Source organism: Rhinatrema bivittatum, chromosome 5, assembly GCF_901001135.1.
Source record: "Rhinatrema bivittatum chromosome 5, aRhiBiv1.1, whole genome shotgun sequence".
Classification (NCBI taxonomy): domain Eukaryota; kingdom Metazoa; phylum Chordata; class Amphibia; order Gymnophiona; family Rhinatrematidae; genus Rhinatrema; species Rhinatrema bivittatum.
Window position 1 is genome coordinate 25,154,241 of NC_042619.1, and position 25,412 is coordinate 25,179,652.

Sequence of the window (25,412 nt, forward strand, 5' to 3'; positions counted from 1 at the left end):
TACCTCAATCTTACCCTAAATGGACGAGTGAGGTTATCAAATCTGCCAATGATACAAAATTATTCAGAGTAGTTAAATCACAAGCGGACTGTGATACATTACAGGCGGACCTTGCAAGACTGGAAGATTGGGCATCCAAATGGCAGATGAAATTTAATGTGGACAAGTGCAAGGTGTTGCATATAAATAACCCTTGCTGTAGTTACACAATGTTAGGTTCCATATTAGGAGCTACCACCCAGGAAAAAGATCTAAGCATCATAGTGGATAATACTTTAAAATCGTCGACTCGGTGTGCTGCAGCAGTCAAAAAAGCAAACAGAATGTTAGGAATTATTAGGAAGTGAATGGTTAATAAAACGGAAAATGTCATAATGCTTCTGTATCGCTCCTTGGTGAGACCGCACCTTGAATACTGTGTACAATTCTGGTCTCCGCATCTCAAAAAAGATATAGTTGTGATGGAGAAGGTACAGAGAAGGGCAACCAAAATGATAAATGGGATGGAACAGCTCCCCTATGAGGAAAGGCTGAAGAGGTTAAGGCTGTTCAGCTTGGAGAAGAGACAGCTTAGGGGGGATATGATAGAGGTCTTTAAGATCATGAGAGGTCTTGAATGAGTAGATGTGACTCGGTTATTTACACTTTCGAATAATAGAAGGACTAGGGGGCATTCCATGAAGTTAGCAAGTAGCACATTTAAAACTAATTGGAGAGAATTCTTTTTCACTCAACGCACAGTAGAGCTCTGGAATTTGTTGCCAGAGGATGCGGTTGGTGCAGTTAGTGTAGCTGGGTTCAAAAAGGTTTTAGATAAGTTCTTGGAGAAGAAGTCCATTAACGGCTATTAATCAAGTTTACTTAGGGAATAGCCACTGCTATTAATTGCTTCAGTAGCATGGGATCTTCCTAGTGTTTGGGTAATTGCTAGGTTCTTGTGGCCTGGTTTGGCCTCTGTTGGAAACAGGATGCTGGGCTTGATGGACCCTTGGTCTGACCCAGCATGGCAATTTCTTATGTTCTTATCTTAAATTACAAGAAATCTCATCTGACTCCATCTCAATCTCTACGGTTTATAGGCGCCATCATCAACACGTGCCTGTGCAAAGCCTTCCTTCTGGAGGACAGGATTTGTACCTTCAGGACCCTTGCTTTGGCTTTGAGGGCCTTTCTTGCCCCACGTCGTGTCAAGCTCTCACCTTGCTAGGTCACATGGCAGTGGCGATGTAAGTGATCCCGCACATACGTCTTCACATGCACCACTTTCAGTGGAGTTTAAAGTTCTAGTGGTCTCCAGGGATCCCACCCTATGTCGAGGGTGGTTAATCTGACTCGTCCAATGTTGTTGGACGAGTCAGATTGGTGGCTTTGACCCGGGATTCTCCAATTGGGTGCGCCTTTCCGGACTCCATCCCACTAGATTATTCTAACTACGGACGTCTCCACTAAGGGCTGGGGGACTCATATACTGCACTTCAAGACCCAAGGCCTTTGGTCCTCCTCAGAAAAACAATTCCAAATCAATCTGCTGGAACACTGAGTCTTTTGATACGCAATCCGCGCCTTCGTTTGGCTTCTCCAGCACAAAACAGTCATGGTTTACACGTACAATCAAGTAGCCATATTCAACATCAACAAGGAAGGCGGGTCCAGTTCCAAACCTCTTTGCAGGGAATCAGTGCTAATTCTGGAGTGAATGCTAACTCACTCCATACAGCTGCAAGCCACCTACCTGCTCGACGTAAGGAACACAGAAGCAGACTGTTTCAGCAGGATCTTTCATCCCCACGAGTGGGAACTGCATCCGGAGGTAGTGTCCTCCCTCTTCCTCAGGTGGGGACTTCCAACCATATATGTCTTTGCCACTGAATGCAACGCGAAATTGCTGGAGTTCTGTTCCCTGTATCCCAACTCCTGGTGAGTGGCTCAGGACGCATTTCTGATTCGCTGGGAAGGGTTGTTGATGTATACATTTCTCCTCCGATTCCACTTATCTCTCATGTATTACAGAAATGCATGGCAGAGAAGTCACATCTCATCCTCCTAGCACTGGCGTGGCCCAGGCAACCGTGATATGCCTACCTCGTGCACCTCTCCCTGCAACCACCGGTTCATCTTCCTTGCAGTCAGGATCTCCTCACGCAGGAGGAAGGGTTGCTTCTTCATCCCATGCAGGACTCCCTTCATTTGATGGCATGGAGATTGAAAGGGAGATACTGAGCCATTTGCCTATTTAACTGGATGTGCAAGATGATATTTCCTCACGCAGACTGTCCACGAGAAAAAATTATGCAGCCAAGTGGTATCTATTCTGCCATTTGGTGTATATCGGCGTCTCTGGACCCCTTTCACTCCTCTCCAGAACACTTGCTTCAGTACCTACACTCACTGTATGTATCTGAGCTAGCAATTTTGTCCATCAGAGTGCATCTCAGTAGCATTGCAGCTTATCACCCTTCCGTTCAGGGAGCCTCCATTTCCACACACCCCCTCATTTCTTGTTTCATGAAGGGGGCTTTGAGACTACATCCTCTGGTTTCACGGCCAGCAGTTCCATGGGACTTGAATGTAGTCCTGTAGACATCGATGCATCCTCCATTTGAGCTGATGCAATCATCCTCGCTGAAGTTCCTCTTGTGGAAAGTACTTTTTTTTTTTTTAAGTAGCAATAACTTTGGCACGGAGGGTGAGCGAGCTTCAGGCACTGGTGCACTATGCGCCCTATCTTCAGTTCTACCATGACAAGGTTACTCTTCGGATGCATCCGTCCTTCCTTCCGAAAGTGGTCTCGGTGTGCCATCTGAATCAGACTATAACATTACCGACCTTCTTTCCACGACTGCATGCTTCCAGCCAGGAAGTTCTGCTTCATCTATTGGATTGCAAGAGAGCGTTGGCCTACTACAAGAAACGGACTAGTCCGCCCAACAGGCATTCTCAACTCTTTCTTTCCTTCAACCCGAATGCTTCAGGATTGCCAGTAACCAAAAGCATGCTAGTGAGCTGGTTAACCCAATGCATCCATTTCTGTTAATCTACCAGATCAGAGACACTACTTTCAAAGGTAAAGGCACATCAACTGTGCACTGTAACTACTTCATTTGTACACTTACAGTAAGTACCAATTCAAGACATTTGCAAGGAGACTACATGGTCTTCCTTGCATAGCTTCACGTCTCATCACTGCCTCCATCAACACGCTACTGCTGATGCATCCATGGGGCAGGAAATACAGCATTATGCTACCAACTCTTAAGATTGTCCACTGAATACAGGGATACGCTGCACAGGTGATCCCACTCAAATGTGAGCATCCACGAACTACCTGCTTGAAAAAGGGCCTATAATTTGCTCCCTGGCTAGGGGACTCCCAGACAGCATGGCTAATTCAGCCTGCTTATCTGCGGGGAAAAAAGCAAGTTTGCTTACCGTAAGCGGTGTTTTCCGTAGAAAGCAGGATGAATTAGCCATGCATTCCCATTTTCCTCCCTGGACAGTCCTTCTATCTACCTACGCTCACTTTCTGGCAGTTACCGCTGCTCTATGCTTTCTAACCAAGGTGATGCAGGTGTGCTCGAGCACATCTTTCAATGTTCTCAGAGAAGTTCTTGCATCGGGCCACCAGGGGGCGCTCCCAGACAGCAAGGCTAATTCATCATTTACGGTAAGCAAACTTGCTTTTTCTGGAAAAAGAAAACTTATCTGGAGAAAAAATTTTCAGTTGACTCTACACACCTGCTTTGGTGGTAATGCGGTATTGTTCTCACTTTGACTCAAAAATGCTTACTGTTGTCTTTTCATAGGATTGAACACCACCTACAGCAAACACATTTTTTTTATTGTAATTTTCAGATTACATAGAACACAATGTGCAATTAAACAGACTCAGGTAACTGTTCAGAAAATAGGAAGACAGATAGAAGAAAAACTAAGGCTTACTTCCACAAGCAATGAACTGGTAAGTATTTTATTTTTTGTTTAAACACTTTGAGGTTGATATTCAAAGGCTTTGTCCAGCTAACTTTTCGAGCTGGCTTTTGGCTTGTATCCAGCTAACATTTGGAAATGTCCCCTATTTAGTGGAGAAAGGTTGTGTGCACAGTTTGCAAATTGGGGGTAAAAGTTTAGCTAGTGAAAGCAGATATTCAGTGTTGTCCTGCTAACTGTGTGTAAATCTGATCTGAAAAAAAGCTTATGCATGTGACTTGATCCAGGTATATTTAGTGACAGATTTATCTTGGTAAGTCACACTGAATATCCAGATAAAGTAATGCACATAACTTTACCCAGATAAGTTAGCCACTCGCAGACTCCTGAATATTGACCTCTTAATTATTATTATTTATTTCTAATCTAAATATATATTTTATTTCTAAATAATTTACCTAATACACAACCTTTTGGCTTATTAGATTTTTATTTTTATTTATTTATTTATTTATTTATTTTGTAACTGTAATGTTACAAAAAACATGATCCAAGTTTATATTCCCTAATTGGGGTAGACTAGAGGTATGTGTAGATTGCTCACTTAATCCTCTGTAGCTAAGAAATGTGGAAGCAATCAGTTGAGACCTAACATAAAACCTGTATTGGTGATTATATTTACTTATTTTAAGGCATTGGAAAAAACAAAATCCATCTATGATCATACTCATGTAAACCTCTCGCAGTATATAGAGTTTAGGGCAAGGGTCCCCAAACTTTTCGTGAGACAGGCCTATAAAACATGTCAAATCACCCAGAGGGCCAGGAATGGGTGAGAGGGTGGGGATTTTCAGTGTTTGGCGACACATCGGTTGAGAAACGCTATAGATAATAGCCCTTTATTTGCCGATCTTAAATTTCGCTGTGGTGTACGAAGCCGTATGCATTGAGCCATTCAACTTGTTCCCCATGGATCGCTTTGTGTAAAATACATAATGTTTTGTATTGGACCCATTGTTCAATTGGTAACCAATGTAGATCGATTAGTATTGGGGTAATATGATCATGTCTGCGTGAACCAGTTAGAATCCTCGCCGCTGAGTTTTGTAAAATTTGTAGATGATAGATCTTGGTGTTTATTTAGACCCAGAACTTAATTTCAAAAAACATATCGCAACAAAAACTAAAGAGGGCTATTGCAAATTATTATTGTTAAGATTAAAACCACTACTAAACACCAAAGAATTTAGAACTGTATTACAAGCATTAATCTTTACAGGCACCGATTATTGTAATGCCTTATTCCTTGGTTTACCTCAATCCACCATTCGACTCTTACAAATTTACAAAACTTAGTAGTCAAGAAAAAGATTTGTTTTTAAAACCATTCTGAAGCACACATTCTTGTTATAACATTTGTAAGGCATTTGGGTAACCTGCATGGAGCAGCAATGTTATAATTGCATTGGATTTCTAAGAAGGCATTGGGATAACTACATTGACTAATCATGGTTAAAATTCAAATTTCAATGAGAATGGGGAGGCTGGATGTTTTGAACAGTGGCTTTGCTAGTTTTGGTAGATGCATGGAGTATTATAAAATTTGGTAGTACGTTGAATGGCATCTAGGTGTTGGATTTAGTGTCGATCTTTTAAAAATCATAGAGAAAGATGACAAGGCATGAAATGGCCTACCAGCAGATGTAGAAACCAGCATTCTAACAGATGCTGAGCATGCTTGGGATTAACATGGTGGAAGAAAAGAGTGTGAAAGTTCTTGTAAAAGACAAATGGGGGGGGGGGGGGGGGCGGGAAGCTGGTGTTTGGTTGAGTGTTAGATTGAGTCCTTATTTACTCAATGTGGAAGAATTGCAACTGGGCAGAGTGGATGAATCAATTGGGTTTTTTTCTGCCGAGATTTACTATATTACTATGTAATTGAAACATTCCCCCATAACTGAATTTTACTGTATGCTTTTTTAAGAGGTTCCTCAACAGTTTCAATTAATTGAAAAAGTCAAACATAAAATGCTTTCCTTATGCCTGAAAGTCTTTCACCATAGGTATTGTCTTGAATATATTTAAATGATGCTTTAATGAAGATAGTTGTCTTATTACACTGTCATTGACTCTGCTGTGTATATGCTGCTGTTCTATATCTGTAAATGTATGGATTGTGCACCTGCCAATCCTGTTAAATTCAGGAACTCCATTTGTCTGAGAGAAGAGAAGCTGCTATTGGGATTTCGCACGCTGAAAAGTGCCCAGACTGGTCTTTATTACATTTTGGGCTGCTGAGAGAAAGAGAGAGAGAGATTTTTTATAAGGCTCTCATATAAGTAAACTATTTATACCACTGTAAGAAGGGCAACTAGTAACTCAGGGTGAGGTTTTGGTGTTGGCCTTTGTTTTGGGGGTAGTTTTACATGCACAGTCAGAGGAATGAACAGCACAGTAGACATGAATGAAGATTTTTGTGATTTGGAGTGATGACAGGTACCAAAGATAAGATTTATACAATGTACTCTTGACCTAGCTGGATGCACTCTACCAAGCTAGATACAGAATGGCCTTTCTTACAGTGGTATAAAAAGTTGACTAATATGTGTGCCTTCCCAGATGCTCTGTCTCTCCTCCTCTCCCCGCCTGAAACAGGATTTGCAGTAGCGCATAGCTGCCACAGGCATAATGCCAGGAAAAAAGGTGTAGTTATTTCCGGTGTTAAAACACACATAGCGTGCATTATGCTATTGCATGTAACGCTAAGCACCCTTCATTTTAATTTACTCCACCCTAACTCCTCCCTAACTCCGCCCAGATGAGAAAAATTTCAAAATTTGCATACGCATCTTGCAATGCGTCATTTATCGCGGGTGTTATCACGAATGTTAGGGCCTTAATACCCGCAATAACGCCCTAACGCAGTTTGAAGAATGGCCCCCTTAATTTGGTTTTAATTCTTTCAAATCATTAATTGTAGAAAATGCTTTTTTTTCCCCTTACAATAGAAAAAAGAGAGTGAATGTTTACAGCTGAAGATTTTGGTGCTTCAGAATGAACTGGAGAGGCAGAAAAAAGCTTTGGGGCGTGAAGTGGAGTTGTTGCATAAGGAACACAAAACATTGCAGGGTAAAGGTAAGTTTAGAGGTCAAAAAAACGCTCCCAGCAGCATAGTGCATGGGTAACTTTGCTAATTTTAAAGTATTGATTTATATGAATAATATACACATTTCTCTGTCAAAAGGCAGGGCTGAATTAGCCATGACACACAGGGGTGACATCTAACAGTGCTGAATGGACCCTTCTTTCATATCTATAGAGATTTTGCTCTACTGAGCATGTGAGGGAGTTCCCACGCACTCTGCCTCATAAGCTCTTCAGTCTTTTTTAAATCCAAGCTTCTGCACGGATGTGTACCCTCTCTTCTGTTTGGTGCTTTGCAGTGTTTTTTCTTCTTTAAACTCATTTTGAGTTGCCTCACTGCCTTGGCAGCCATTCAACTGTGTTTTTCAGTGCTATCAAAAAAACAAAACTTCTAAATGCAGAAAAGTTTGAAGAATGTCTGGCTCCAAGAAGGCCGCTTTTAGTGGCTTCAAGGATTGTGTATGGCCGAAAGATGTCTATCACTGATGGCCACGAGTCTGCTAGGACTCCTGAGGAGAGCAGGGTGTCTCATTCCTCCTTTCGGAGTTTGGCCTCTTTGGGCTTCCCCCCATGTGCCGAGTTGAGCAGGATCTTATTGAGCAAAGCTCCCCCTCCTGAGGTGCTGATTCCCACATCCACTGCTCTACCAGGGTTGAACAGGGTATGAAAACGTCATGAACAGGAGTTAGTGGATCTTTCATTGCATGCCCCGCAGGGCTCATTGTCACACACAAGGAAGACTGTCTGAGCCAGTGGCACAGTTGATGCCACCGAAGCGAAGGTTGACGTCAGGTCTGTCAATGCATCGGGCCCCAGTGCTATCGAAGCATCAGCCATTGACACAGTCGATGCACCACCCCTCGGCACAGTGGGCATACTGTTGATGCACAAGCCTTTGGCACCATCGAGGCATATGCAGTCAGCACTATGAAACACACTGGACCTCAGCCCCTACATCTTTGTCAATGCATCTGGCCTCGATTTAGCCAGCTTAGCTGTTCAGTCTGTCGATGAACCCAGTCTCAAATCCATCAGTGCTGCAGTGCAATTGGCACACCAGTCCCTGGCCCCATTGATGCACTCAAGGCAAAAATAGTCACTGAAGGATTCTGGGGATGATTCCTTGCTCTTTCTTCCTTTCATAGTCTATGTGCTTATCTCTGTCCTGTTGCCTCAATCGAGGACTTGGTTTAGAGACTCCATATTTGATATGCTCTGTTGTACTTCTGGTTTCCATTCATTCATCAGTGCAGTTGATCCACGGAGGGGTCTTATTTCTGGAGTCTAATAGGAGCTTTTTAGAAAGATGACCTCATGACTGGTCATCTTCCTGGTCAGAAGACAGCAGCCCATAGACCAGGTAGTGGAATTAGTGAAGACTTTTTCTTTGCCTCACTGGGTGTAAGTGACAAGGAGGGAACTCTACAACCTCTCCTGTCTAGAATGACAATTTATTCCCTCAAGAGGGAGTCCCTCTTGCCCGCATGACATGGGAGCTGCCATCAGAAGTCACAGCTACTGTTCCCTCTAAGTTGTGCGCATGTGCGAGTGCTCACAGTTTGAGAACACAGCGCCCAATAAATCCTGATTATGATTTGCATTCTACTGACTCATAGTGCATACATTAGAATTTGGCTTATAAAAAGTTGCACAAAAGAAATTTTTGCACACATAACCATAAAACGTTAGTGGAAAATTTGGATCTATACAGTCTGAAGAAGGAGCACAGGGAACACCACTGTTTGGAGCATGCCCCAGAAATATTCCCATCCAAGATGACCAAAGACCCTGCCTCCATCATCTTCATAATTTTTTGGGTCATGGGGTTAGTGTCTCTTCACTTCTGTTCTGAGGAAGGGTCTATGGTAAGGGTGGCCAACTCCATACTTCAAGAGCCACAAACAGGCCAGATTTTCAGGATATCCACAATGACCATGCATAAGACAGATTTTCATGCACTGCCTCCATTGTATGCAAATCTATCTCACACATATTCACTATGGATATCCTGAAAAACCAGCCTATTTGTGGCTCTCGTGGACTGGAGTTGGCCACCTTGGTCTATGGAGATTCCCTCAGACCCTATGCCTTATCCACCGGAGCTTTCTTCACCACATAACACCTCTCATACTTCAAATTCTTGGACAATCTGGGCAAGGCAATGGGAGTCAACATCCGTAAGGACGAGGACCCTTGCACTGAGGTTTTCAATCTTCTCTGGATTGTGGAAGCATTGTTTGAGCCTGCAGTGATCATAGTTCATTCGATCCTATGGGAAATTGTACCTGAAATAGAGAGTGTAATAAACCCTAGGGTTTGGAGTTGTGAGAAAGTCAGTGGTAGGGGAGTCAGCATTAGAACAAGCTTAAACTAGAATCTTCAAATCCCCCCCCCCCCCCCCCCCCGCTTCATGGGTAAGGACCCTAGGTTATTGGGAATTTTGGGGAAAGAAAGTCTTCCAGAGCTCAATGCCTGTGTCCTGGCCCACCATTTCTGTATGTTTAAAATATTTATACAGTTATATTGACAAGGCAAAACCACTAGTAGAGTCACTGGATGGAGAGCAGGAAAACTATAAGCAGGCACTTGTGAATGCAGAAGAATGTAGATGAATGTTTCGATACTGCAGCAAGGTTTCCTGCAGTAGCCGTCTGTGCTCATTGGATAGCCTGGTTGAAAGCCAGTAGTTTGCGTGAAGATATTCGATGAAAAGTTGGCTGATGTACCTTGTTTGGGGGATAACCTCTTCGGAGATATGATCAGGGAAACAGTTGCCCAAATTAAGGAGCAACATGTCACCAGTCAGTCTATATCAACAGGAATCAAATACCCATCTTCTTCTAGGCATCCTTACTTCATTCCAGAGGCACCCCTTTTGCCAGTTTCACCAGTATCATGCATCACCTGTCATGGGTGTAGTGTCCATAGTACACAGTAGTGCACAGGCACCACCAACTTTAAAACAGGGTGTGCTGTGCACCACCAACTTTGAATGCTGTTGCCTTTTCTCTGGCTCTCCCCCCCTCTGGAATGATAGGCGAGTGCAGTGACCAGTGGTCCCTTTAAGCTGCACGCACATTTCATTCTTCAGCCCATGGAGTTTTCCCCTTAGCATACAACTGCACCAACCTACAGGGAGAGAAGATGAAGGGTGTGAAGGCAGTGCCTGAGCTTGATCGAGCTGCAGGGAAAAACAGTAGCAACCTGATTGCAGCAACAGACAGAGGCAGCCAATAAGAACAAGGCTTGCGGAGCAGCTAGAGGGCCTCATCAGCGGGACCAATGGTAGAGGCAGGCCAAACTCTGATGATACCACACGCATATCCAGCATAGCTCCCTGCTTCAATGGCAGGGGAGAAGAAAAACAACCAATAAGGGCTGAATAACATAGTCTGGGTAAAACAAATAAGCATGGGTGTAGCTTGCTTATTGCGGCAGTTACTTCCCCTACTACCCCTAACTAATCAAGCTTGATATTTCACTTGGATGCAGCTCCATCACTGCTCTCTACATTAATGGTGGGGGTGGAAGGGAAATAGAACCAAAGAGCTAAGAGAAACAGATAAGTATGAGAAAAAAATGTGTGAAGCTTGCTGGGCAGACTGGATGGGCCGTTTGGTCTTCTTCTGCCGTCATTTCTATATGTTTCTATATATATATATATATATATATATATATATATATATATATATATATATGATGATTTGATTGACAATCAGCACAAGCATGGGAAAGAAGGAGGGACCTTGCTTCGGCTAGAAACAAGGTCCTGCCTTCTACCTCGTGCAAAAAGCAGTATGGGAGCAAGACCTTAATCACAGCTATTTTTGGGGGGGGGGCTTTTTTTTTTTTTTTTAATCGATGGAAAATATGTTCCTTTGTGGGAAGAGGGTTCCTGAACTTATGGTAGGGGTTTCTGCATCTCTTTTCCATACTTTTGTCTCTGGCCAGCTAATGGGGAAAGTAAGTATGTTTTGGTTTTTGTTGTTTTGGTTTTTGTTGTTGGTGGTGTTTTGGTTTTTGTTGTTGGTGTTGTGGGTGATGAGCCGAGCGTGCCTGTGCTGGGATTAGGTCGCTTGAGAGGCAGTATTCTGCATGATTTTATCTGATGCCTAAGCTTTTCTGCATTTCTTTAATTTTCCAATACACTTTGTTCCAGAATATTTATTTGATCTCTGAGCTGGTATCTCTTGAAAATTCTATTTTTTCCTGGCATCTGCTCTTGCACTTGTTTACATGGCAAGCAAAAATGTTTGTTTACCATTGTGGTTTTTCTTTTGAAGAGACTTTTTTATTGTTTACCTGCAGATGTTTTATCCTTTGTCATTTTAAAAGATTATTTATTTCTTTTGTAAAACATCTGCCTGGCAATATGATTTTTGCCTGGGGTATCCTGAAGTAGGTTGTAGGTTTCATGATTTCTTTCTTTCTGGAGACTGCATTTCTAAACCTGTAGAAATCTCTCTTCCTCCCCCTTCCCCCACCCCCTCACCCACAATTGAAGTTATAGTAATTGTAACCAACAGAATAAGCCATGGGAATAAGCTCAAAGTTAATTTATAAAAATGCCAGCATTTCTAGTCTGTTAATAGTTGGCAAATGCTGAAATCCTATAAGCCCCATGCTTTGTAGACCAGCAAACGTTTTTATGCTTGGCTCACTCCATGTGCAATATTTTGGAAACTGCTTGTAGACTTTTTTTTTTGTGGTGAGACCCATTCCTGCCCATCTCTGCTATTGCATGTGGGTGGGGAGGACGGCCCAACTCCTGTCACTAAAGATCATGATGTGTGGCTTCAGTGCAGTGCATCCATGGTTTCTTATCCTGCTTTGACTTTATTTGTGTATTGTGCTGTGAAATTACACACATTCCTCTTTATGTGCTTTTATTTATATAGTTCCTAGGTCCACCTGCATGCAGACTCAAGACAAAATGTGGAAGAGACATATGCAGCAGCAACTTAGTTCTGCTTGGAACTGCTGCTGCTTCCATTTCCTTCCTGCTCCATTGTCTGTTGCCAGTCCTGCCTCTGTCTTCTCATCACCACCTTCTGCTCCTGGGTCCCACAGCCATCATTATCCCCACTGCACTTGGCCGGCTGAAGGAGAGAGCTTCCACTCCTGGAAAGGAGGGATGAACTGCTGTCTGGGAGCCAGGAGGATGAGAGAAATGGCCTGGGACTTGTGCTAAAAATGCTCAGGCTGCTATGTTGGGAAACAGAGAGCATGATAAGGCAGAAGATGGTGGAGTCAGAATGGAACTGAAGGTCATAGGGATAGTGAGCAGAGGATAAGGACAGAGCCTAGGAGAGGTGGGCTCAGAATAATAATGGGAAGAATGGTTTAGGGAGAGGGTGGGGGAAGTGTAATAGGGAAGATGGTGGAGAGAGGCAGGTGGTCGGGAAAAGTGGGGTCAGGGTAATGGTGAACAGAAGGTGGGGGAAGAGTAGGGCCAGGAGGATGGTGGGATTGGGGATGGTGGCCATAAGGTAGAGGAACAGTAGGATTCACGTAAAGTGGACAGAGGGTGGGGGAGAGCAGGGTCAGGAAATAGTGGGAAATAAGTGAGTCAGGGCGTTGGGAAGAGCATAGTCCGGGGGAAGGTCATCAGAGAAGTGCTGGGCAGAGGGTGGGGGGTTTTCTGGGGTGAGAAGAGGAGGCACCATTGACCCTTGTCCAGACCTAGGATTGGCAGCATCTGGAGAGTACAGGGCCCAGGTAGAGCCAGAAGACAGCAGTGGTAGGGACTGGGAGTGATGTGTTTACTTTACACTTTTGCACTGCAGACTGCAGAGTCTATCTTCTGGGCCCAATCACGACCAGGGATCTCGTTGTGATTGCGGACGGATGTCCCCCCGCGCGCGCCGACAACGAGTGGAACGCATGGACCGGCTCAAAGCTTCGGGCTCGTATGCCCCAACTCTGACGCAGTCTTCGCCCGGCTGGGTGAAGAAACAGTCAGCGCACCACATACGGGCCTCCTCCCTGGGACCACGGGAGAAGCCTCAAGGCCAAGCTCAGTTGGGGCCCAGGTATTATGAACCTACAGCACCCAAACAGACAAAAAAGGGGTCGATCATAGCTCCCCCTACCGAAAAACAAAGACCTGCTGCATCGTCCGGATCACAGGGATCTGGCTCCGCGCACCGTGGGACGCTGTCACCATTGGAAAAAAGGCCCATATTCGACGACCGAAGCACTCAACGCATGCACCTCCTATGATGCCACTGACGCATCATGCGCCGCCTACGAAGCCATCGGCGCATTCTGCACCATCTAAAAAATCATTGATGCATACAGTGCCGTCCATGACGCCATCGACGCAGGGGGATCCTATGATGCCTTTAGTGCCACTACCTTCATTAAAACACAAGGAAAAGACGCATCATCAAAAATATCTTACGGTTCATTCCCTTCAGGAACCACATAGTTCACACAGTCACCATGAGCATAAGCACAAACCAACATCATCATCAGTATACTCTGGTCATTCCTCTCATTCCCGAGCAACCCTTTCAGATGTAGATGTGGAGTATTTCTCTGATTCATCTTCTCTGTTGTCAAAAGCGAGTTCCATCTACTCTGCTATGTCATTGGTTTCCAGAGAAGTCATTCCCCAGTTGTGCAAGAACTGTTGCCTAAGAGACAAAAACCTTCTCATGATTTTCCACCATCGAAAGGTGCACATGCTGAAGAGGTTTCATTTCCAGCACTACCCACCCACCTTCCACGGCAGGTCACACTATTACACCTAGAGGGGCCTTGGCATCAAAGGCCATGTCTCGAATCTCTCAAGCATTATCTACATTTTTTGATGACCTAAAATCCATGCAAGGAAATGATATTCCACCAAAAGATTCTCCACTGCCGTCTTCTCCTCAGGAGAGATCCCCTGCAGGTGACCATGTTCCTACAACTCCTATTCCAGACCAGCCTTACAACTCGGAATCGCCAATCACATCTGCCTCGTCACCCAGTTCCTCAACGGGCCTACCTTCGGACCCACCGGACACCTTACCAGAACCCTACTCCCCACTGGAGGACCTTACATACTCGAAATTTATTGAGAAAGTAGGGGCACTCCTCAATATGGAAACAGGGAAAGTGTCAGACCCCCCACTCTGAAACACTTGGAATTTTAAAGATATTTGACATGGCTCATGAACCTACAGCTCTACCTCCACATACGGTTTTAGAGAATGTTCTTCAAAAATGTGGGAAACGCCATTTTCCACCACTTTCACCTCTAGGAAAACGGATTTGAAATTCCGCATGAGGAACTCGCCAATATGCAACTCAGCTCAGCTTCCTCACAACTCAATAGTTGTGGAATCCTCAATGTCTAAAGCAAAGCGTCCCAAACTTCACGCCAACCAGCCGCCGGGTAAAGACAAAAGGTATTTGGACGAGTTTGGTCAAAAATCTTATCATTCAGCAATGTTGTCCTCAGAAATCAGTACTCACCAATTTTATATTACACAATATCTCTTTGAGTCCTTACAAAAATTACGGCCTCTCTGCCTTGCAGAGGACAATTCTTTGCTGCAATCCTTTACTGATATAGAAGAAGGATTGCGGCATTTATTACGTTCCATCTATGAGAATTTTGAAACTTCTGCAAGGAACTCCTCGGCAGTGATTGCGTCGCATAGCTTGGCTGCGAGCAAGTGCCATAAGGGATGATGTCCACGAAAAGTTGGCCTATATTCCCTGCAAGGCACAAAAGCTTTTCGGTGACCAATTCACAGAGACTGTTTCTAAGTTAAAAGAACAAAACTTAGCGGTACTGTCTCTCATATCACCTACGGAGTACCACTCTACCTCCAAAAGGTACAACCCAACTTATCGACGAAAATCATACCCAAGAGGTCAATTTCACCCTTATTCCTCTTTCCAAACACAACCATTCTCACAACCAAGGTTGTCTTCTTCGCAGCCTTCGCTTCCTCGTCAACGTTCTCGTCAGCAGTGACCAGCCAGACAGGGCTGAGCACCCCCGCAAAAACAGCCCCCGGCTTTTTGAAGTCGGTGAAGCCACCATCACAGCTACAGATCGGAGGACACCCGCCCCCCCGCCTCACACATCACCTCTTCGAGGATTCGAACACCAGATACCATCTTTAAAAACAGAAGTCTCGGAACTTCTACTAAACGGATTGATATAACTACTTCCGTATCCTCAGAAAGATCAAGGATTCTACTCTCCATACTTCTTCATTCCCAAGAAATCAGGTGGTCTTCGACCCATTCTCGATCTTCGGGACCTCAATAAACACATCTAGAGAGAGAGAATTCAAAATGACCTCTCTCAAAAACATACTTCCCTTTCTGCAACAGAATGATTGGATGTGTTCCATCGATCTGAAGGATGCATACTCTCACATTCCCATGCACCAGTCCTCCTGGCGTTTCCTGTGTTTTCAAGTTCAGAACACTCATTACCAATACAAAGTACTGCCATTTGGCTTTTCCTCAACGCCCCGTGATTTCACCAAGTGTCTAGCGGTAGTGGTGGCGCATCTCAGGCAACAATCAATCCAAATCTTCCCTTACCTGGATGATTGGCTGATAGTCGCCTCAGACCCGATCACACTCAAAGCTCATACGACTACCACGTTACAATGTCTCCACAAGCTGGGATTCATAATCAATTACGAAAAATCACATCTCCAGCCCACTCAACTACTGCAATTCATTGGGGTAGTGATACACACTATACACAACAGAGCTTACCTGCCCCAGGACAGGGCTTGCACCCTTTTGAGTCTCGCACAACACATGCACAGTCAAGCACGTTCCTTGGCACGACATGTTTTGCAACTACTAGGCCACATGGCAGCAGCCATTCATGTGGTCCCTCACACAAGGCTGCACATGCGACAACTAAAATGGGGCCTCGAGCCAGTGGTGCCAGTGCAAACAACCTTTATCAACATGAATACGAATTACCACGATGATGAAGCAAGACATTCGATGGTGGCTCTCCCGATCAAATCTTTCCACAGGAGCACCTTTCAGGGCGCCTCCTTATCAGATGATACTCACCACGGATGCCTCCAGGAAAGGTTGGGGAGCACATCTGACCAATTTGAAAACGCAGGGTTTATGGTCCCCCAAAGAATCAAAACTCTACATAAATCTACTCTAACTTCGGGTGATCTGGAATGCACTCCAAACCTTCTCCGCTCACGTAGCAGAGAAGTGTCTCATGATTTACACAGACAACCAAGTTGCCATGTTCTACATAAACAAAGAAGACGGGTCAGGTTCGTGGACTCTCTGTCGTGAAGCCCTTCACATTGTTCATTGGGCAGAGACGATGAACATATCTTTGCAGGCTCCCTACTTACCGGGCCTGGACATTACTACAGCAGACCGTCTCAGCAGAATTTTTCATCCACATGAATGGATGTTCAATTGGCAAGTGGCGACAGTTCTCTTTCACAAGTGGGGCTATCCCACCATAGACCTCTTTGCGATAGAGAACAATCGACAAGTTCTTCGCTTTTGCTCCATTTATCCCAGCAAACTTCGATACACTCCAGATGCTTTTCTCATTCCATGGACGGAGGGCCTGCTATATGTATACCCTCCCATTCCTCCAATATCAAGGACAATTCAGAAGTGTATTCAGGATGTGGCAGATATGATTCTAATAGCTCCAGCGTGGCCACGACAGCATTGGTATGCCTATGTCCTCAGTCTATCCGACCCAGATCTCCTAATGCAGGAGGGCGGTGCTCTGCTCCACTCGATGCATCATTCCCTTCACCTCATGGTGTGGAGATTGGAAGGCAAATACTAAGATATCTTGCAATTCCAAGCCACATAGTGAATGTGCTTATTTCTTTCAGAAAGCCTTCCACCAGACGTAATTATAAAGGGAAGTGGCACAGTTATTCACAGTGGTGCCACCACAGAAAACTTAACCCCTTCTCGACAGAGGCGACAGACATTCTTCACTACTTCCATCACCTCTACCAGTCTGGTCTAGCTACATCATCTGTTCGTGTCCACATTAGTGCTATTGCAGCTTTCCATTACACGAACAATAGGGTTCCAATTTCGCAACACCCTCTAATCTCAAGATTCATGCGTGGCTTGCTCCACTTGCGACCACCAACACTTAAGCCACCAATCCCTCGGGACTTGAATGTCGTTCTAGAGCAATTGATGCTATCACCATTTGAACCCCTGGACACTTCCCACATAAAGTACCTGACCTGGAAAAACATTTTCCTGGTGGCGATTACATCGGCACGCAGAGTTAGTGAACTTCAAGCATTTGTTCACTATCCTCCACACCTAGAATTCTTCCATGACAAAGTAACTCTTCGCCCTCATCCAACTTTCTTACCCAAGGTAGTTTCGGCATTCCATCTAAATCAGACAATCACCCTACCAATCTTCAAACCGAAACCACATCGATTTGATAGGGACCGTCAATTGCACTCACTGGACTGCAAATGGGCTCTAGCTTATTATAAAAGGAGAACGGACTCTAAGACTAGACCTTCTCAACTTTTCCTTTCCTTCAATTCTAATACGCCGGAACAACCAGTTTCAAAAAGAACAATAGCCAACTGGTTGTCACAATGCATCCAGTTTTGTTACAGCAAATGTTCCTTAAAACTAGATACAAAGCCTAAAGCACATCAAATTAGAGCCACAGCTGCATCTGTGGCCCACCTCAGGAAAGTTCCACTACTGGACATTTGCAAAGCAGCAACGTGGTCTTCTTTACACACCTTCATGTTGCATAACTGTTTACAACAACAATCTGTTTCGGATGCTGCAGTGGGTTCAGCGGTCTTGTCAAGCCTCCAACACTGATAAGACTGTCTACTGTCATACTGATGGATGTCCTGACCTTACTAACAGGACACCAATAGCTTGGGACTCTCATACAGCATGGCTAAATCATCTGCTATCTACGGAAACACCGTTTACGGTAAGCAAACTTGCTTTTTTCTTCTCCATTCTTTTCCTAATAATCTAGCATTCTATTTGCTTTCTTGGCTGCTGCCACACACTGGGCAGAAGATTTCAGCATATCCACACTGATGCCTAGATCCTTTTCCTGAATGGTGACACCCAATGTAGAACCTTGCATTCTGTAGCTATGTTTTAGATTGCTCTTCCCTATCTGCATCACTTTGCACTTGTCCACATTAAATGTCATCTGTCATTTGTGTGCCCAGATTCCCAGTATTGCAAGGTCCACTTGCAATTTCTCAAGTCCTCTTGATAATTAATAACTTTGAATAATTTAGTGCCATCTGCAAATTTAATCACCTCACTTGTTCCCATTCCTAGGTCATTTATAAATATGTTAAAAAGCAGTGGTCCCAAACCAGATCCCTGGGGTACTCCACTATTCACCTTTCTCTATTGAGAAAATTGCCCATTTAGACCAACTCTCTGTTTTCTATCCTTTAACCAATTCCCAATCTACAATAAGGTATTTGCCCCTATACCATGTCTAACTTCCTCAAAAATCTTTATCAGACACTTTCTGGAAATCCAGATACACCATATCAGCTGGCTCACCTTTAGGTAAGGCAAAACTTCCCTTGGCTTTAAACTATGACTATATGTTCTGTACAATTCTTCCAGGTGATGCAGATTGGCCGATGTCTGAGACAGGATGCTAGGTTTGATGGACCACTGGTTTGATCCAATATGGCACTTTGTTTTTTCTTGACCCTGGACCATTTTGGAAGGCATTATCAGTTAAAGGTTGTGCTTTAGAGGACAGTGCACTTTATATGCTATACTTTTTGACTAAACACCATCCTTGGTGCAATCAATGCCCCTTCTATTTAATGTTATTTATTCAAAGTTATTATATGTTTAAGGTTCTATGTAACGCTCTCATGTGAAGTTATTGTTCCACTGTAAACCGATTTGATTTGTATTCTATACAAGAAGATCGGTATACAAAAGTTAAAAATAAGTAAATAAACAATTCAAGCATTAACATGTAGGAAGGAGAATCACTTGACTTGTGCATGTGTGTGACAATTTGTGTTTGTTTTCAAAGTTTATGCATGATGATAAATCAAACTTTTGAGGAGAAACAGATTTGTGTGTGAACATCTTTGAAGCTGAACGTGAAAATTGTAGTTGGTAAATGAAATAATGGAGGCTTTCTGTTTTGTGTGCCTCTTGGCCTTCTTTTGTTTCAAGAAAATCTTAGCTTTTTCATATTTGAGTATACCAAAACAAACCTTTAAAATATTTTGTGTTCAGTATGCATTTTTATATTTCTTCAGGAAATGCTTTTGAGGCACAACATCAGAGACTACAGATGCAAAAAGAATCTTTGAATGAGCAAAGAAAAGAATGTACTGCTAAGAGGTAAATGCACACCATAAAGAGCCTCATTTGTTTCTAATTTTGCTTTATGATGTGTTAAGATTGAAAGCTATTTTTTAAAACAGAAATGGAAAATGGTGAGTAGAAAGAATACTGTAATCAAAACTGAATGTTTGTTTCTTTTAATAGTTGGTATATCTTACCTTCATTGCTACCTTGTATAGATTAAATTATTCTTTATGAGCTAGATGGTGATCTAGGCAAAAAAAGATTTAAGTTGTTGAGGCATTGAGAGATTATAAATGAATGTTCGTTTGTATCAACAGAGAGTTATTTTTGAAGACTAATGCACAGTTGACAATTCGATGCAGACAGCTGTTATCTGAGCTTTCATATATTTATCCCAATGATATGGTAAGTTCCAGTCAGTTAAAGCAGGAGTATTAGCACAATTGCTCAAAATATCAATTTGCCTGTATCTAATTTTTTCTTCCTGTCTTGTTTTTCCTACTTTTATCAAACCTGAACATTAATCACTGGGATCTTTGGTCATCGTTATGGAATCACTAATTAATCAAAAATTATCCAGATGGCTATAGGTCCATTTATTTATTTATTTATTAGAACAGTTATATTCTGTTGTATTCAACTTTTCTGTCCCAAGCAGATTATAGTAAAAACATCATTATTCAATTTATATTAATAACACATATATCATATTTTACAACAAACATAAACGTAATACAAAATAATAGAGCTATAAAATACTTAAAACAGTACACCGATCCACTGAGCAATTGAACTCTTACATAGTCGACAAAGATTTGCCTTCCAAATGCAGTGATCTGGCAGGGCATTATCTTTGGTCAGATATACAGGACCTTCTTTTAGGAGCATCTTATATGTCTACATCAATATTTCAAACTATATTCTATATGGGGTGGGATATTGTGGAAAAAGGTGAGTGACAGTTGGAAGTAAGTGCATATGGAAGAAGAGGAACAGGCTGACATCCATGTGAAGCCCTCATCCAAGAAGGCAAGATTAAGAATCAGACCAATATCAAGGGAGGGAATGTGGGAATAAATAAAGAATCTAAAACCTTAACAAAAGAAAAAAAGAGAGACCCATGAGAAAAGTCTTGTGGTGGCCAGGCTTAATAAAATTGTCCTGTTCCTGAACATACCCAGATCAGTCCAGACTAGTGGGTTATTCATTCCTTCCAGCAGATGGAGTCAGAGAACAAAACTTTGAGGCACTGTTTCTTAATTGAGAGTGCCACTTGCAGTACCTCAGTATTTCTCAGACTCCAGCAGATGGTAGAGCTGTACCTGCAGGCTGTTAGTTTAAAAAAACAAAAGAAAAATATTTTTTGTTTTACAGAAGTTTTAGGTTCCAGATCACGGACGTTCCTTAAGGTGTTAGGCATTTTTGTGGACCATCCCTCGGGTGGAGCCGGGCTGTCAAGGGGTTGGATACCCCCTGACTGGGTTCGCCCACAGCGTACTGGATGGTCCGATAGCCAGGGGTCCTGGCTCCCTCTCGGCCTTCTTCCTCTGGACAGGGAAGTACCCGCTTAATAAAGTTTTTGTTCCTTGTTTAAAAAAACAACTAAAAAAACAATATCATATAAGAAGCAGAAGAGCAGAGCTTAGCAGAAACCTTGGTGGGGAGGGCCTAGTCAGCGGGAGCTGTCTGCGAGGGCTGGGAGGTTCAGAACTGAGCGGCGGTTGATTTTTTATTTTTATTTATTTGTCGTGTTTTGTATACCGTCATTCGGTTTCACCATCAGAATATTTGGCTGTTAACCCAGGGTTCCGGGGTTTTGAGGTCGATTGCGATGCTAGTGCCAGGAAGGAACAGCAGTGCCTCGTTTCTTGTGAGTCCTGTGCTCTAGTGGGGCTGACTGGATTCTTGTCAGTGTTCCTAGGAACTCCTGGAGGGGTTTGCATCCATTTCCGGCAGTGGCTCAATGGACCAGAGTCCGGCACACATTACCTCGTGGGGGAGCGTGGCGGGATGAGATCGAGAGAGATGGCGCCAAACCCTAAAATGGCCACCTGCCGTGTGTGTGATGCAGCGGGTCTGAACTCAAGTTCCCTCTGCCCGGCATGCGTTTTGGGGCAGGAAAGCCACTTGAGCTGCGCAGGAAATCTCAGCAGGAGGTCAGCAGGGTCTGTTCCTTTGCCGCCAGGGAGGCAGTGCAGGAGTCCGCAGGGCGGTCAGGTGATTGTCTCCCCCCCCCCCCCCCCCCCGGCTCTTTCCCCGGTCAGGCAGGGATGCCTCGGAAGGAGAGGGTGAGGCAGCTGACAATTCCCCAGGATCAGGGGAAGATGAATTTGGGGATTTTTCCCTATATTTTATTCTCCTTCACCATAAAGCCTACCTAGCTAGGAGAAGTGGAGGAAGAAGGCGGGCAGGGGATTGCCAATGGGCCCCCAAGGCTAAAACGTCTAAAGTGGCTTCTTGGGGGAACTGGTAATATTCTTCACTGCCTGGGTTTGCGCTGTGCGGCTGCAGAGGCTGGTCCCAGAGACCGTGAGGACTTGGATCAGTCGCAATTGGACCCCCTCGATGCAGGGGCTGACCCGGATGTGCTGCCAACCCCTGATGCAGATGGGGCAAAAGATGACCCTAATCCTGATGAGTTCCCGGTCCCATAGGGAGATGATCCATGGGTAGTGCGTCCGTTTAAAAGGGATGAATTGCGGCCCCTCATCCCACAGGTGCTGGAGGAATTAGGAGTGAAGACACTCGGGAAGAGTCTGAGGGTAGTCCTGGATGGGTTGAGGGGACCCACTAGCACTTTTCCATTGCCCAAGAAGAAATGAAAGCTGGTGAACCAGGAGTGGACTCCCTGGATGCTGGCCTGAAGATGGGCAGAGCGATGCCCAAACTTTATCCCTTAAAGGAGGACTCCCTGGAATTGCTGAGGATCCCGAAGGTGGATGTGGCCATCTCGGTGGTAATCAAGAAGATAATGATCCCAGTGGCCGGGACAGCGGCCCTGAAGGATGTTCAGGATCATAAGCTGGAGGTGCAACTCAGAGTGTTAGAGGTCTCAGCGTTGAGTTTTTGGGCTGCTGTCTGTGCCAGTTTAATGCAAAGGGCATGTCTCTGGGTTCAGAAAGGCCTGTCGCCGGCGGACTACGGCATGTTACAGGCCGTGTGTCTGGAGGTAGGCATAGCCTATGTGGCAGATGCTTTGTATGATTTGGTGCGTATGTCGGCTCGCTGCATGGTCTCCTTGGTAGCGGCTCATAGGCTGCTGTGGTTATGTAACTGGTCGGCCGAATTATCGTCCAAAATCCAGCTCTATAATCTTCCCTTTAAGGGGAAGCTGTTATTTGGAGTGGACCTGGATCAGTTGATGAAGGTCCTGGGGGAGTCCAAGGGGAACAGATTGCCAGAGGACAGGAAGCTCAGTAAGAAGGTGCTTCCTTCTCTGGCTTGTTTTCGGGAGTGGAGTATGCAGGTCAGGCAGAGACAGCATCAGGCAGGGCACTGGGAGCGGAAAATTAGCCCAATGAAAACCAGTGGCCCCTCTCCTCTGTAGAAGCTGTAGGAGGCAGATTGTCCAGCTTCTATGAAGAGTGGGAAAAGATTACCTCAGACCATTGGGTACTGGAGGTAATACGAGTGGGCTATGCTCTAGATTTTTTGTGCCCGCCTCGGGGAGGCCTTTGTGGAGTCCCACATGTTCTCTTGCGTCAGGCGGGAGGCAGTGTTTGGTATGCTGCAAAGGCTGCTCACCCTAAAGGCCATTGTTCCCATCCCTCTGGAGGAGTAGAGTCAGGGAAGGTATTCAGTTTACTTTGTGGTGCTGATTTGCAGAAAGTGAATCTGTTCCTTTGGGTTCCGCGCTTTCATATGGAGATGCTGTGTACCATGATGGCAACGGTCTGCAAAGGAGAATTTCTTACCTCCCTAGACCTGACGGAATCGTACTTGCACATCCCTATTCGACAGGATTATCAGAAGTTTCTTTGCTTCAAAGTGTAGTCAACATTTTCAGTTCAGAGCCCTCCCGTTCGGCTTGGTATCAGTGCCCCGCATATTCACCAAGGTGATGGTGGTGGTGGCTGCGGCTCTTCGCCGGGAGGAAATTTTGGTCCAACCGTATCTGGATGATTGGTTGGTTCGAGTGAAGTCCAGGGAGGAATGCGAGAAGTCCTTCCGAAGAGTGATGTCCAGTCTCTCGGTTGGTTTATCAATGTGCACAAGAGTCAGTTGGAGCCAACTCAGTCGCTGGTTTACTTAGAGGCCCACTTTGACACCCAGTGAGGCAGGGTTTTTCTGGCAGCGGACTGGGTGTTGAAATTGCAGTCTCAGGTCAAGCGTCGTCTTCGTCTGGAGGTGCCCAAAATGCGGGATTATTTACAGGTCCTGGGATCCATGGCATCCACATTGGACTTGGTCCTGTGGGCGTTTGCGCACAAGAGACCACTGCAACACGCACTGTTGTTCAGATGGAGTCCCTCTCGGAGGAGTTTCATCTTCCCTAGCTTCTGCTTTGAGAGTCCAGGTACAGCCTTTCGTGATGGCGGTCTCATCCCAGTTTAGAGAAGGGGATTGATCTGGAACCTCTAGACTGAGTGGTGGTCTCCACAGATGCAGGCCTCTCCAGCTGGGAAGCAGTGTGCTTGGGCCAGTCAGCACAAGGTCTGTGGTGACTGGAGGAGAAGTTCTGGTTCATCAATCGCCTTGAGATGAGGGTGGTCCCAATCAGCAGGGCAGCACGAGGAGTCATGCAGTGGTGTTGGAGTCGCGGAGATTATTTGCCTGGGTGGAGCGTCATCTCGAAGGCCTAGCCGCATTACACGTAGCGGGAGTAGACAACGTGAAGGCGGACTTCCTCAACAAGCAGCAATTGGATCCTGGGGAGTGGGAGTTGTCCCCAGAGGCATGGAACCACATCTGTGTGAGGTGGGGCACTCCCCAGTTCAATATGGTGACGTGGCTCAACTCCAAAACAGAAAGATTCTTCAGTCACCAAAAGGAACTCTATTCAGTGGACCTCGATGCTCTGATGGGCCCTTGGTCGACAGGAATTATTCTGTACATCTTTCCTCCTTGGTCCCTCATAGGTTGGGTCTTCAGGTGCATTGAATCACATCCTGGGACCGTGGTTCGCAGATCTGGTGCGACTTGTGGTAGAAGGTCCTCTGTCTGACTCATCTTCCAGACTTGTTGCATCAGGGTCCAATATTTTCGGATTGGGCGGATCGCTTTTGTCTCGCGGCTTGGCTTTTGAGAGGCAGAGATTTCGATTGAAGGGTCACTCCGAACAGATCATCTCCACTCTTCTTCAATCCAGAAGACCTGCGGCCTCTATGGCATATGTTAGGGTCTGGAAACTGTTTGAAGTTTGGTGTCTTCAGCATTGTCTAGATCCTCTGGCTGTGGAGGTGTCGCATGTGCTGGATTTCTGCAGCAGGAGTTGTTCAAGGATTTGGCTTATAACTCACTTCGTGTGCAGGTGGCTGCCTTGGGTGTGCTTAGAGGGAGGTTTCAGGGTAGAACTCTGTCTGTTCATCCGGTTGTGATAAGGTTCGTCAAAGGTGCTAAGCTGTTATGTCTTCTGGTGCAAAAGATCTGCCCGGATTGGAGTCTCAACCTAATACTTCATGTTCCTTGCGGACCTCTCTTTGAACCCTTGAGAAGGGCTACCCTGAAGGATTTGACTCTGAAAGCAGTCTTTTTGGTAGCTATTTGTTCAGCTCGAAGTTTTTTGGAACGTCAGGCTCTGTCATGTAGGGATCCATTTTTGTGGATTTCCAGGAATGGAATCTCATTAAGAACAGGGCCTTCCTTTGTTCCTAAGGTGGTGTCTGCCTTTCATGTTAATCAGACAGTAGATCTTCCAGGTTTTCCAGAGAAGTCGAAACATTCTCCTCAGGACAGAGAATTACATCTTCTGGATATGCGGTGGATGCTACTTCGGTATTTGTAGGTTACTAATGCTTTTCGTCGCTTAGATCATCTGTTTGTCCTCTTCAGTGGATTGAAGAAAGGGGATAAAG

General features: G+C 44.7%; 1 protein-coding gene across 1 annotated transcript in view; it reads left to right on the top strand.

The window, feature by feature from the left end:
* Window positions 1–25,412, top strand: part of UVRAG (UV radiation resistance associated) — a 321,095-nt gene that overhangs the window by 139,717 nt on the left and 155,966 nt on the right. The window contains exons 7-10 of the mRNA XM_029602151.1: window positions 3,853–3,958; window positions 6,936–7,062; window positions 19,347–19,431; window positions 19,716–19,803. Coding sequence (XP_029458011.1) covers window positions 3,853–3,958; window positions 6,936–7,062; window positions 19,347–19,431; window positions 19,716–19,803 — 406 coding nt within the window. The remainder of the gene's footprint in view (window positions 1–3,852; window positions 3,959–6,935; window positions 7,063–19,346; window positions 19,432–19,715; window positions 19,804–25,412) is intronic.